This window comes from Rhinatrema bivittatum, chromosome 16, assembly GCF_901001135.1.
Source record: "Rhinatrema bivittatum chromosome 16, aRhiBiv1.1, whole genome shotgun sequence".
NCBI lineage: Eukaryota > Metazoa > Chordata > Amphibia > Gymnophiona > Rhinatrematidae > Rhinatrema > Rhinatrema bivittatum.
In genome coordinates, this window is record NC_042630.1 from 46113361 (window position 1) to 46126983 (window position 13623).

Consider the following 13623-nt stretch of genomic DNA (forward strand, 5'->3'; position numbering starts at 1 on the left):
ATCTAACGGGCAAACAGAGAGAATGAATAGGATACTCAAGCAGTTCATTCATGCCTACATGAACACTCACCAGAATGATTGGAGTGAACTGTTGCCCTGGGCTGAATTTACCATCAACTCTCATCCAGCAACATCCACTGGATCAACACCATTTGAAGTGGTTTACGGATGACTACCACTGCCACCACTGCCACTTCCACTGTCAGTGTCTTCCCCAGCAGCTCAATCTACTGCCAAAGATAATCAACAACTTTGGACTCAGACCAAAGAGATGCTTCTCAAAGCAGGACTTCGAGCTAAGAAAGGATACGATGCTCACCACTGCAAGCTCCAGATTTCCAGCCTGATGACAAAGTCGGCTATCCACTAAGCACTTCAGACTTAAACTACCTTCAGCTTGCTTCGCTCCATGCTTCATTGGACCATTTCCCATGCTCCGATGATTAGGCAATCTCACCTATAGTCTGAAGCTACCATCTACATTGAAGATCCATAATGCGTTCCACGTCTCTCTATTGAAGCCTTTGATCCTTAGTGAGTTCTCCAACAAGACACCTGAACCTACACCAATAGATGCAGAAGAAGACATCAAATACAAGGTAGACGTTATCCTTGATGTGAGAAAAAGAGGCAGAGTATGGGAATACCTCCTGTCATGGGAAGATTATGGACCTGAAGATAACTCTTGGACTCCTTTGGCTAATATACTGGATAAAAAGATGCTTCAAGAATTCCACAGAATGCATCCTCATAAACCAAGACCAGGTAGGAAGTGAGGACGCCCTTTGAAGGGGGGTACTGTTGCGTCCATTGGTGCTAGATGGCTTCGCCCCATTTGCTTCACCTTGTTCATGTCTCCTCCCGCTTACCTTGGAAAAATGGATACCGCTGTGTCTACAAGCCGATCACTCCGGCGTCCCCAGAATGGCTATGGTGCTGCCTCCCGCCATGCTCCTCCCAAGAACCTAATAGGGTGCGCGCACGCCACCCATGTCTTTATTCCAGCATTGGCGCGAACCTCGGAGATGTTCCCCTCTACTAACATCACGCCATCCAGGTATGTACCCTGTACTGTTTTGCTAGCTTGTTGAGTTAGCAAGGGATTGGTCTTTGCCGGTCTAAGCTACTCTTCCGCTTCCGTGCTGCCACTGGAAGCTCTCTCTCTGCCCTTTGGGGTACCTGCTAACCTGGGTACCTACCCACTCCTCAGGGGCCCTCTGCTTTATTGCAGGTGCCTTACAGTGATCAGGTACTCACTCTTCGTGGGCCTGCTCTCCCTGCCTCAGTGCCTGTACCATCTTCTTCAACCTGGTGTTATCGCATACCTACAGCAAACATCTAGTGAGTAATCTAACTCTCAATCTATCTCATCCACAACACTGCTTTGCTGGGAAACCTACATCGGAATCTCCCTATACCAACAGGTTGAGAAGGGCTCCCTCTGCTGAGCGTGCTGAGACTGCTACATCCAGGCTACCTCACTACCGCCACATCTGGTGGCACACTTCAAAGCTGTATAATAAAAGAACGAACTCTGTGTTTGTGCATCTTGAGTCTAGCCCAGTACTGTGGCTCCTCATGGGGCTCCTCGCCGTGGGCATGGCCATAACAATTACATGAACAAACTCAGCTTGCAAGAAATAGAGTTGAATTTGGTGCAGCTGGTGTAAGTAATAGAAGCTTGTTCACACTACTGAAGAACTGTGTGCATGCAAAGACACCCGATATGCATTCTGTACAAATCTTACTTCCCTGTGTTGTGCCTGCTCACACCTCCCTGGACTGCCACCTTTAAACTACTGCATGGACAGAATTGTGTCATACTTCTTGACTTTGCAAAGGCATTTCATAGAGATATAAATGAACTTTTACATTTAAGTGTCACTTTTTCCTCATCATTCCACGTAGTGTTTGCTAGTTGCAGAGCCATCCCACGACTGGTAACACTCGCCCCAAAGCAATCTCGCAGCCTCTACGTCAGCATGCCTACCTAGTTCTTCGCAGTACATGCCACCAGAATAATGCTTTTGCTGCCAGGCCTCCTAGGCATGTGCAAGAGTGCATCATGCTTTATCAAAGCCCTGTGGTGGAGCTCTCAGTGCCTCCTGATAATGTCTGCCCTGCTAGGATATTTAAATATGGCCCCCACAGCCACACATTGCCTCAGTAACAGGATCTCCTGCTTTCTGCAGTGCGTGTTGCTCTAGCGATCTTGATCTTGCCTTGTTCCAGTGTTCCAGCTTGATTTGCCATGTCAAGCCTGCCTTGTTCTCTCCTGTTCATCTTGTCTTATCTTGCCTTCAGCCTTGCCTCGTCCCGGTCCCTTGCTTGCTGCCTACCAGTGACCTCTGCTTCGGACCTCAATTATACCTTACTCACTTCCTGCCTTGACCCTTGGTCTGACTCTGGCATCTACCTGACCATTGCCTGCCCTGAACTTGGCTCGGTCGCAGACTTTCTAATTCCGACCACCCTGTGGGATTCTCGCCTATGTCCTTCCAGCCCCTGGAACTCAAACTGCAGGCAATGGGTTGATATAGGTGAAGGTCAAGGCTTGTCCCAGGCTAGGACAAATTCATCAGCTGCTGGTGTGTGCCTCCTACGCTGTGTCAACCACGCCACAGCACAAGGGTTCACAGCCATTGCACTCCAGAAAGGATGCTGTATGTACTTACGGTATCCCAAATTATTAAATACCCCTCATTGCCAAGATACATAAAAATCCCCAGAGGACAGATGTTTGGTAAATAGTGTGCAAGGGACATATGCAGTAAGTGTGCACAGAGAAAATATATAAGGAGCTTTATTAAGAACAAATCATCCAAAACAGAGAAAACAGCAAGTACACATCACAATTAGAGAGACGGATTTACACAGCCAGGTAGACTGAGTGATGACCCGACATCTGGTGAGCCCAACCTTCTTCCAATTGTCTGACCGCCCCTCCCAATGTAAAAATCCAGCAGAGGTGGGGTGGGGGGGGGGTGTAAAGTACTGAACATCAACAAAATCTTCCTTTCCAACCCCAAATATAGTGATCAGCTGAAATCCCGGGATCAGTCCTTCCCCAGAGTCTAAACACCTTACCAGATCCACCATATCATCTTTCTCCAAAGGCTTGGCCAGTGCTGATCTGATTCATATTAATGTATACATTTATAGAGAGATTTATCAAACCACTTAATCATTTTAAAAAGCGTGCAGAGTGACTAAGACACCAGTTCACCTCATGCCTGATGCCCTCAACTTGGGATTTGTTAATTATTATTGTTAATTTGTTAATTGTTATTCTCTCGTTATGACCTTCTTGTTTTCTATCCTTCATTCTGCCTATTGGTTATCCCCGCGCCCAGTTACTATCCCTGTTGAAATGTACTTTCCAACCTTGCAGTTATTATGTGAACCGGTATGATGTCCCCACAAATACCGGTATATAAAAGTTTCTAAATAAATAAAATAAATAAATAAATTTGGACTCCACATGCTCAGTACAAATGATAATGCTGGAGAATGTGACATTAAGGACATTAGAGGTTCCATGCTGGGTCAGAGCATGAGCCTTCATTTGCAACTATGCAGAGATTTTTCTGCTAATTAATAAATACCCCTTATCCCTGCGAATGTACCTGATCAAGTCATTGCAGTGACAGTCCTCAGCCGGGGGCCATGCCCTGAGGCTCCTTACAGAACTCCACAATCGTAAACCCTGAATTCAACCACCAGGTGTCACCCTTGAGCAATGACTACAACTCTCTCCCCCAGGGCCCTGTGACTGCTTCTCCTGCCACATGTACAGCCCTAGACCACTGAACCTGAGGCCTGAACCAGGGAGTTTATTTTTTACTTTTAAAAGAGAATCATCTCAAGCCCTGCTAGACACAGGAGTCTCCTCTGTCTGATAACCTGCTCTGATTTATACAGCACATATTCTCCTAAGCTACTTCCCTATGACTTTCCTCAGTGCGTTTTTCACCTCCTTATTCCTCAGACTGTAAATGATGGGGTTCAGCATGGGGGTGAGAGTTGTGTAAAGCACAGACAGGATTTTACCCTGCTCCTGGGAGTATGTTGAGTTGGGTCTCAGATACATGGAATATGCTGACAAATAATACACAGAGACAACAGTGAGGTGAGAGGAGCAGGTGGAGAAAGCTTTACTCTTCCCCTCTGCAGAGCGGATCCTCAGGATGGCTGAGATGATGTAGATGTAAGAAATGAGAGTCACAAGGAAGGCAGGCACTGATGTCAATGCAGCTGCAACAAACATTACAGTTTCTGTGGTGGCCGTCTCAGTACAGGAAAGCTTTAACAGCGGCATGAGCTCACAGAAGAGGTGATTGATCACATTAGAGGCACAGAATGAAAGGCGGGTGACAGAAGCTGTGATCATCTCAGAGGGTAGAAAGCCGATGATCCAAGAAGCAGCAGCCAGCAGGATGCAGAGTCTCTGATTCATAATGAGGGAATAGCGCAAGGGGTCACAGATTGCTGCATAGCGATCATAAGCCATGGCAGCAAGAATAAAGACTTCAGCACAGCCAAAACTGATAAAGAATTGCAGTTGCAGAAAGCACCCAGCATAGGAAATGGTCTTATTCCTTGAGAGATGAATTTCCAGCAGTTTTGGGATAATGATGGAGGTGCAGCAGATGTCAGTGAGAGAGAGGTTACTGAGGAAGAAGTACATGGGGGTGTGCAGGCGGGGGTCAGCACAGATAACTGTGATAATCACAAGGTTCCCCAGCAGGGTGATCAGGTAGATGAGCAGGAAGACCAGGAAGAGAGGAACCTGCAGCTGGGGATTATCAGAAAGTCCCAGAATAAGAAATTCTCTCACCGTCGTCATGTTTTCCATGTCCATTGGGTATTCATAGGTTTTATCCTAGGAGTTTAAGAAGAAATCATGAATGAAATGTATGTTAAGTACAAATGTAATGGAACATTATAGATGCTGTAATGTATGACCAGCAGTGAAAGTCAGTGATCTGCACCTCATCCTGTCACATTAAACACACGGGCAGGGCGTTGGCTGATCATGGCATAAGCAGGAGACTGTTCAGAGAGAGGACTCTGTTAGTAAAAGTTTCATCCTATTCTGTCTCTGAATGAAAAGAGGTTTAAAAATTGGGTTTAAGAGACAGTGACAGAAAGTCTGTGGTGGAACTGGGGGTTAGAATTGAAGCTCAAAGAGCAAAAGTGAAATCAGCAAGGTCACACACAGAGAGTCAGAGATAGAGCTGAGGAGCAGAGCTCAGAGGTAAAGTGACTCCCCCGAGGTCACTTAGGAAGTCAATGTCAGAGCTGGGGATTAGAGCAGGACAAAGAAATAAAATGACTCCCCTGGACTCACACAGAGTTAGTGACTAAGCTGGTGATTAGAACTGAGGCACAGGAACATAAAGCGACGTACCCCAGGGTCACACAGTCAGATGAGCAGGCGATTAGAAATTATTTTGGTTCCTATCTCACAACTCTAACACCAAATCAGTGAATAAATGATCTATGGTGTGATATTTTATTATATTATATTATATTATATTGAGATATATATGTGCAGCTTAATCAGATTCATTTTAATGGGTCCCATTAAGGCAGCTCTATCTAATAAACAGTGAAAGTGCACTAGTGATAGCCAGGGGTTAGCACTGAGGCACAGGGAGATAAAGTGACTCCCAAGGGTCACAGAGAGAGTCAGTGACAGAGCCGGGGATTAGAGCTGAGGCACAGGGAGATAAAGTGACTCCCAAGGCTCACAGAGAGAGTCAGTGACAGAGCCGGGGATTAGCACTGAGGCACAGGGAGATAAAGTGACTCCCAAGTCTCACAGAGAGAGTCAGTGACAGAGCCGGGGATTAGAGCTGAGGCACAGGGAGATAAAGTGACTCCCAAGGCTCACAGAGAGAGTCAGTGACAGAGCCGGGGATTAGAGCTGAGGCACAGGGAGATAAAGTGACTCCCAAGGCTCACAGAGAGAGTCAGTGACAGAGCCGGGGATTAGAGCTGAGGCACAGGGAGATAAAGTGACTTCCCCAAGGTCACAGAGAGAGAGAGGGAGTTAGTGACACAGCAGGGTTTACACCAAAGTTCAAGAGTGAATGAAGTTTAATGGGAGAGAATGTATATTTGTTGTTGATTAAAAAAAAAATCTAGGTCTCACATAATCTATTTTGGTAAATATCTGAATGTCACTCACAAGTCTTGCTGACAGAAAAGAGATGAAATAAATGGTGTGGTGCCCTCAGAACACAGGGACATTAAATGTGCACATTTAAACCAATGCTGACTTTTCAAAATATTGAGCCAGTGTCGTGCATGGGAATAACATTTTTTCTCTATTATAAAAGAAGACTCACTATAAGATAAATAACATTTTTTATTTGCAACAAGAAACACATTTGACACGAGATCAGCCACATCTTACTTCTGTGCATTCAGCATCCCTATGCTATGAAGGTCATCACACACATGATTTATTTCATCTTTTTACTATCAACAAGAGTGGAATTGTTAGTTTTGTCTATTGAAAGCTTCTGTTCCTGAGGAGCTCAAGTTAACAGTGTAACTATATGAGTGCATCTTCTAAGCGAAGTTGCCACTTATAAATATTAACTTTTTTGTATAAATAGTTTTATTAGGTTTGGCAGCACAATAAAGGTAAACAGATAAAGAATCACAATGCCTAGAAACCCTTTCCTGTGTATCCCTTCCCTCTCCCCAACCAGATAATAATATTAAACAAGTGAGGGGAGAAACACAGCAAAAATCATAGAAAATATTAACAATATCTTCTACTACTATACTTAACAAATGCCTAGAAACATAGAGACTGGTCAGACAATTTAAATATTATAAGCATAATACTCAATACATAATGTCTAAAACTAATCAGAATTGCCAATAAAATGTTTAAGAAAACAAACTGAGGCACAGAGCGATAAAGTGACTCACTCAGAGTCACATACACAGACTGCCAGAGCCAGGGATTTGAGCTAAGACACAGGAAGATAAGGTCACTCACCCAGGGTCACATACATAGACTGCCAGAGCCAGGGATTTGAGCTATGACACAGGAAGTTAAGGTCAATCACCCAGGGTCACATACACAGACTGCCAGCCAGGGATTTGAGCTAAGACACAGAAAGTTAAGGTCACTCACCTAGGGTCAGATACACAAAATGCCAGAGACGGGGATTAGAGCTGAGGCACAGGGAGATAAGGTCACTCACCCAGGGTCACATACACAGACTGCCTGAGACGGGGATTACAGCTGAGACACAGAGGGATAAGGTCACTCATCCAGAGCATTATATGCAGAGACAGAGCAGAGAATTAAAACTTAGAGGCTCTTTTGGTTGTGAAATAATTGGTTATGCATTCCCATTTTTAATCAGATTCATTTGTATCTGTGTCTCCTCAAACAAGCTTCATCCTACCTCCGGCACATAAAATCCCTACAGCTCCTCTCCAAGGCAGTGTAAAATATATTTGTAGGGAAAAGAACACCAGGGTGAGTCATCTCAGTTGCTCTTGGCTAATCGGGTCTGACCACAGTGGAAGCTTCTAAATAAAACTGTAAATTGTATCTGATGAGAGTCAGCTCACAGAAGGCATTAAAGTTGCACGTTGCAGGATTGCTGGGGTTTCCCCTTACCTGTCCTGCAGCGCTGCCTCCTCTCCTCCACTGTGGATCAGGTGAGGGGCAACTCAGGGTTCTTAAATGCTTTAAGAGAGGGATCTGGAGAGAAAACTGTTCTGTGCATCTGGGAAATTAAAAAGTCTCACAGGCAATTAAGGGACGTTTGCTGCTCTGTGCCTGAATTTTCTAGAAAGTTTAGAAGTGATTGATCTGTGGGAAGAATAAGTGTTGGGTCTCTCATTTTGCTGCAGTAGGGGAATATCCCAGAGACAAATGGGCGGCCCCTCAGCACGGATGTGCAGGTGCCGAGAATAACCGTGTGCCTGATGCATGCGTGTGGGCCTTGCCTTGGGTGCACCGTGGTGGACGGCAGGAGGGGGTTGGTTCCTCTCACCGCTGCGTGGGTAATGGCACTGTCATTGTGCTTCCGGCACCATGGGGATCCACTCCACACCATTGCTGATGCTGCTCCTCCAGGTTGGTCCAACGGCAGTGGTGACATCATCAAGACGCGTCTTGATGCCAGGCCAACCGATTAGCCTGGAGGACCGTGTGATGCCATCAATAGGGCAGGGGCGCCCGGAGGGAGATTCAAAACCTGCCAGCTCCCCTAAGCTCATTCTCTTCCTCCTCGACCCTGAAACAGAGCTGATTCTCCTGACCAAACCCCCCCCCCCCCCGGGTTAGCCAGAACTAATTGCTAGGTAGAAGGTTTATTCCTTGCTTGTTATTATGTCACGGCAGCAGTGACCGAATCCAAGAAAGCCTATTGTAACTCAAAACACATTAGAAGGAAGCTGGGAGGTACTGATATGGACAAGAGGGGCCAAGGGGCTACCACTCGGTTTGGCCATGTTGGGCCTGAGGTTTGGGGCCTTGATGGATCGATAGCTGGATACGTGGGGAGGGGTTCCAGCAGGGCTTGCTATGTGGTGGCCAGGCTGACCCCCCTACGACATAGGAAGCGAGACCCCCATGGTTCCGATTGGGCGGAAAGAGTCAGAGTTATTGGCTCCTGCCTGGCGACAATATGTAGGCATTACTGGCAGGACTCAGCGCCTAAATTAGACTCCCCTGTTGGGACTAATAAATGGCTGCAGCCATTTCATGCAAATAATGCGTCACGTCTTCCTTGAGTGTCTGATTGGAAGAGTCCAACTAGGCTGAGTGGGGGTGTCCGAGCTGCCTGGTTATTAAGGGAAGATTGCAGCACTATGCCTGAGTTCCCAGGAAACTTTAGAAGTCTCTTTTCTCTCTCTTTCACCAATTGCCATCTCAGAGAAACAGACTTCTGATCTGCCCTCCCCAAGATCTCCACCCCACTTCCTCCTCCCTTCACCATCACATCCCTTCTCTGTACCTCAGCTCTCTCAGATCTGGTCTGTCATTTTCACTTTCTTCTAGATTGTCAGCTCCTTAGGGAAGGGAACTGCCATGTTCTGGTTTCCTGTGGCAGATTTTTCAAAATTCTCCAGCCATTATATAGCAAATTTGCATAATTTTGCAAACAGCCACATCTCTGATTATGCAAAAAAAAAGTCAGTTTTTTATTGAAAACCTTTCATGTTGCTTGTTTTTAAAGAATATGTAAACAGCCTGACTTCAGTGCCAGGAAAATAGTGGAACGTGTTCTAAAGATCAAAATCCCAGAACATATAGAAAGACATGGTTTAATGGAACAAAGTCAGCATGGCTTTCCCCAAGGCAAGTCTTGCCTCACAAATCTGCTTCACTTTTTTGAAGGAGTTAATAAACATGTGGATAAAGGTGAACCGGTAGATGTAGTGTACTTGGATTTTCAGAAGGCGTTTGACAAAGTTCCTCATGAGAGGCTTCTAGGAAAAGTAAAAAGTCATGGGATAGGTGGTGATGTCCTTTCGTGGATTGCAAACTGGCTAAAAGTCAGGAAACAGAGAGTAGGATTAAATGGGCAATTTTCTCAGTGGAAGGGAGTGAGCAAGTGGCAGGCAGGCAGGCAGGTCAGGAGCAAGCTGAGGTCTTTGGCAGGCGGCAGGCAGGCAGGTCAGGAACAAGCTGAGGTCTTTACTAGTAAGTCAGTCCAGGGTAAGACCAGGGAGACAAACAACGAACACTGGAACAAGCAGAGCAAAGAAGCAGGTACAAGCAGGAACGGAACTGGAACAGAAGGATCCTGGAACGAGACTACGAACAAGATGGCAGGAACACAAGCAAGGGCAATCTCAGGAACAAACCGACCCGATTGCAAAGGCCAGGAAGTGAGGCCAGGAACTTTCTTTAACATGAGTTCAATCAGGGTGGGCTGCAGAATTAGGCCCCGCCCTGGAACCTACATCAGGGTGGCTGGTCCGTGTGCGCATGTGTAGCGACGTGGCTAGCTGCTGAGACGCCGAGGCCCGGTGTGAGGCCTGGCGAGCAACCAAAGGCCTGGCGACCACCAGCACGGGACGTCGGGGCCTAGCTGGACTTGCAAGGGCCGTGAGGGAGACAGGACCGGGACCCGCTGTGTGACCCCGAAGGTGAGCAATCCCGTGCGCGGGACGACTGTGGGTGTGACGCGTAACAGAATGCCCTCTCTGCCAGCTGCAAAAGCACGTCCAGTCTTTACAGGTGGGTATGTTTGGCCACATGTGGAGGGGCAAGAACCTTTGCATAAAGCTAAAATTCTTCTAAAAGGAACATCACTCCTTCCAGGAATTAAATCAAAATCATTTTGTTTGATTTAAGAGATCTTTGAGGGATCAAACATTCTAACTACTTTCTCTTTACAACTTCACTCCTCCCCTACCATTCCCTTCAGGTGAATGAACTCTGTGTTAAATTATTAAAAGTGAAGTTGAGTTTTAAGTAAGCTTGTGGATTTTTGGGAAAGCCACCTTTAAGCGTGAAGAGTGATTTGTCAGAGTCCAAGTTTATAGCGCCAAGAACCTAGACGTGCATCTTCCCTCCTGCTTGGGACCAGACCTGTGCCATCTGCAAGGTTCCTACCCCTCCCTTTACTGTGAGGGGTTATTATTTCCTCCCACTGTATATGATCCCAGTCTGAGGATGTTCATCTTTAACCACTATTTACATAGAAGAATTTTCCATCTAAAGCCGATGGTGTTCTCTCTCAGTCAGAGTTAGTATAAATGTGACTTGTCTGTCTGAGGTTTCCTGTGTAGTGCCTGCTCCCACCTCCCAGTGCTCCAACGACAGGATTGTGTCATACAGCTAAAGGCATTTCATACAGCAGCACAAGGACATTTACATTTAAGAGGCAATTTGCTTCACTAACTCCAGAAAGGGTCACATCTCTGCTTAGCAGTGACCATTATTATCGTACGTCCCTCCAACATTGTAACTTTTGGATGGATGTTTGGTAAATAGTGTACAAGGGATGTGTGCAGTAAATGTACCCCGAGGATAACTAATGAATTTTATCACAGACTGAAAAGAAATCATTTACAACAGAAAGAGAGCATCAAATACCCAACAGAATTAGAGTTACAGACCTGCAAAGCTAATTAGACAAAAAGATGTATTCAAGTAAAGCGAATGAAGAGATTTCCACTTGGGAACCAAAGAAAAATGTCTTCACTAATTATATTCAATGTCAAGAGAGAAGCAATGATTTTATCTTCCATCTACTCCCAATAAAATTTGAATACGTATTGCTTGATTTTACCAACATTTTTTTAGAAGCAATATAAAAATACTTTTAAAAAATATTTTATAGGAAGGAAAAATATTTCAGTGGCTGGCAAGTGTTTTCTTCACTGCTTGCACTATTCCAGTCACAGATCTTAGATCCTCCTCTATCCCTATTTCAATTTTATACTGTATGTAATGAACTGTGTATGATGATTGTGAACTTGTGAATTAAACTCCTATCATGCCAAACTTAAATTCAATTCCAAACAAATATGCAGTTATCTCAGATTCTTCTCCAAGCATCAACCATTGTGTTGTACTGAATTAAAATGCTGACATGTGCAGGTTTCTTTGTCATCTGCTTCGGGGTTTTCTCTCTCTATGATGTTTGATCACAATCACTGCACACTGAAAATGACAAAGAAATTATTAATCACAACTCAGAAGCAACCTGTCTGGCTATTGATGAGATGAGTGAAGGGTCTTTGAAGGCGTTTGATTTGAATTAAACATTTGAGGTGGCCCCTGATGAAGGCTTTGATGGCCGAAACATGGTCCATGTAGGGCCTCTGGGCATTTTTGTGAACGCCAGCTTGGGAGTTAAGTATTTTTAACTTTCTTCATGTAGGATACAACATAAAACATAAAAAATGAATTTTTGGTCTTATTAAATTGACACAATAAAGAAATGGGGCAATAAATTATAAAGTGTGGCAATGATAAATGATTACAATAGATTGCCGTGTTGGCTGATACTGTTTGGGGCCCATTGCAGGCGAGAGACAGTGGATTAAAATAACAAGGCATTATTTTATGATGATGTTGTCCACAGAGAAGAGAAATTGTTTTATTGTTATTTATTTATTTAAAAAATGTTCTATACCGTCGTTAAGTTAAATACCATCACAACGGTTTACAGAAGGGCACGATAAAGAGAAATATGGGTGGTATAGATTACAAATTACTTGTGTGCCATCATAGTACGGTAACAATTTAAATAATAAACTAGGTGTGTAAATTAAACCTGATTGTTAGGAACAAATTAGGCAGTTTGATTTTGACATTAATATGCTTTAGGGGTGTGAATCATGTGATCGATCGTCTTAACGATCAATTTTGGCTGGGGATGGAGGGAAATCTGATCGTCATGTTTTGTTTTGTTTTTTTAAATCGTTAAAAATCGTAAATCGAGGGAGGGCGGGAAAACCGGCACACCAAAACAACCCTAAAACCCACCCCGACCCTTTAAAACAAATCCCCCACCCTCCCGAACCCCCCCAAAATGTTTTAAATTACCTGGGATCCAGTGGGGGGTCCAGGCACGATCTCCCGCTCTCTGGCCATGGCTGCGTTAAGAGAAATGGCGCCGGTGGCCCTTTGCCCTTATCATGTGACAGGGCAAAGGTAGCGCCGGCGCCATTTTGGTTCCTGGCTCCCGACGTCACGCATGCAGGAGATCGCTCCCGGACCCCCGGTCGCCCGTATGACATAGTGAGGGCAAAGGTAGCGCCGGCACCATTTTGAATATTGGCAATATGGCCCGCGTACAGAAGGTCACTCCCGGACCCCCGCTGGACTTTTGGCAAGTCTTGTGGGGGTCAGGAGGCCCCCCCAAGCTGGCCAAAAGTCCCTGGGGGTCCAGCGGGGGTCCAGGAACGATCTCCTGCACGCGTGACATCGGGAGCCAGGAACCAAAATGGCGCCGGCGCTACCTTTGCCCTGTCACATGATAAGGGCAAAGAGCCACCGGCGCCATTTCTCTTAATGCAGTCGTGGCCAGAGAGCGGGAGATTGCGCCGAGACCCCCCCCCCCCCCCCCCCACCTGGACCCCAGGTAATTTAAAACATTTTGGGGGGGTTCGGGAAGGTGGGAGATTTGTTTTAAAGGGTCGGGGTGGGTTTTAGGGTTGTTTTGGTGTGCCGGTTTTCCCGCCCTCCCCCAAATAATTCCCGTGCCCTATTTAACGATACAATACAAATGCCCCTGACGATAAATCGGGGGCATTTGTATTGTATCGTGCACGCTAACAATTTTGGACGATTTTAAAATTATCTGATGATAATTTTAATCGTTCAAAAACGATTCACATCCCTAATATGCTTATGTAGGTTACTAAAAACTTCTAGCTTGGTGCATCCTTATCGTTCAACTATTTTTCTCCTTTTCTTTATCTTTATAAAATGCTTGTTTAAAAAGCCAGGTTTTCAGAATAGTTTTGAATAATTTCTGATTTGTCTGTAGTCTTATTTCGAGTGGCATGGTATTACAGAGTACAGGACCAGCCAGTGACAGTGTTCTTTCCCTTACTTGTGTGAGATGTGCTGATTTGACAGAGGGGACAGTTAGTAGAGCTTTATTTGCAGATCTCAGGTTT

At 45.3% G+C, this 13623-nt stretch overlaps 1 protein-coding gene across 1 annotated transcript; it reads right to left on the reverse strand.

The window, feature by feature from the left end:
• Positions 1 to 3937: 3937 nt before the first annotated feature.
• LOC115078711 (olfactory receptor 5B12-like) lies at positions 3938 to 4861 on the reverse strand. Its single transcript, XM_029581690.1, has one exon. It carries the CDS (start codon positions 4859 to 4861, stop codon positions 3938 to 3940), a length of 924 nt encoding a protein of 307 aa, XP_029437550.1.
• Positions 4862 to 13623: the final 8762 nt, after the last annotated feature.

Bases quoted from the DNA above. Each gene is read 5' to 3' on its own strand.
- LOC115078711 (XM_029581690.1), bottom strand. From the start codon at position 4,861: ATGGACATGGAAAACATGACGACGGTGAGAGAATTTCTTATTCTGGGA.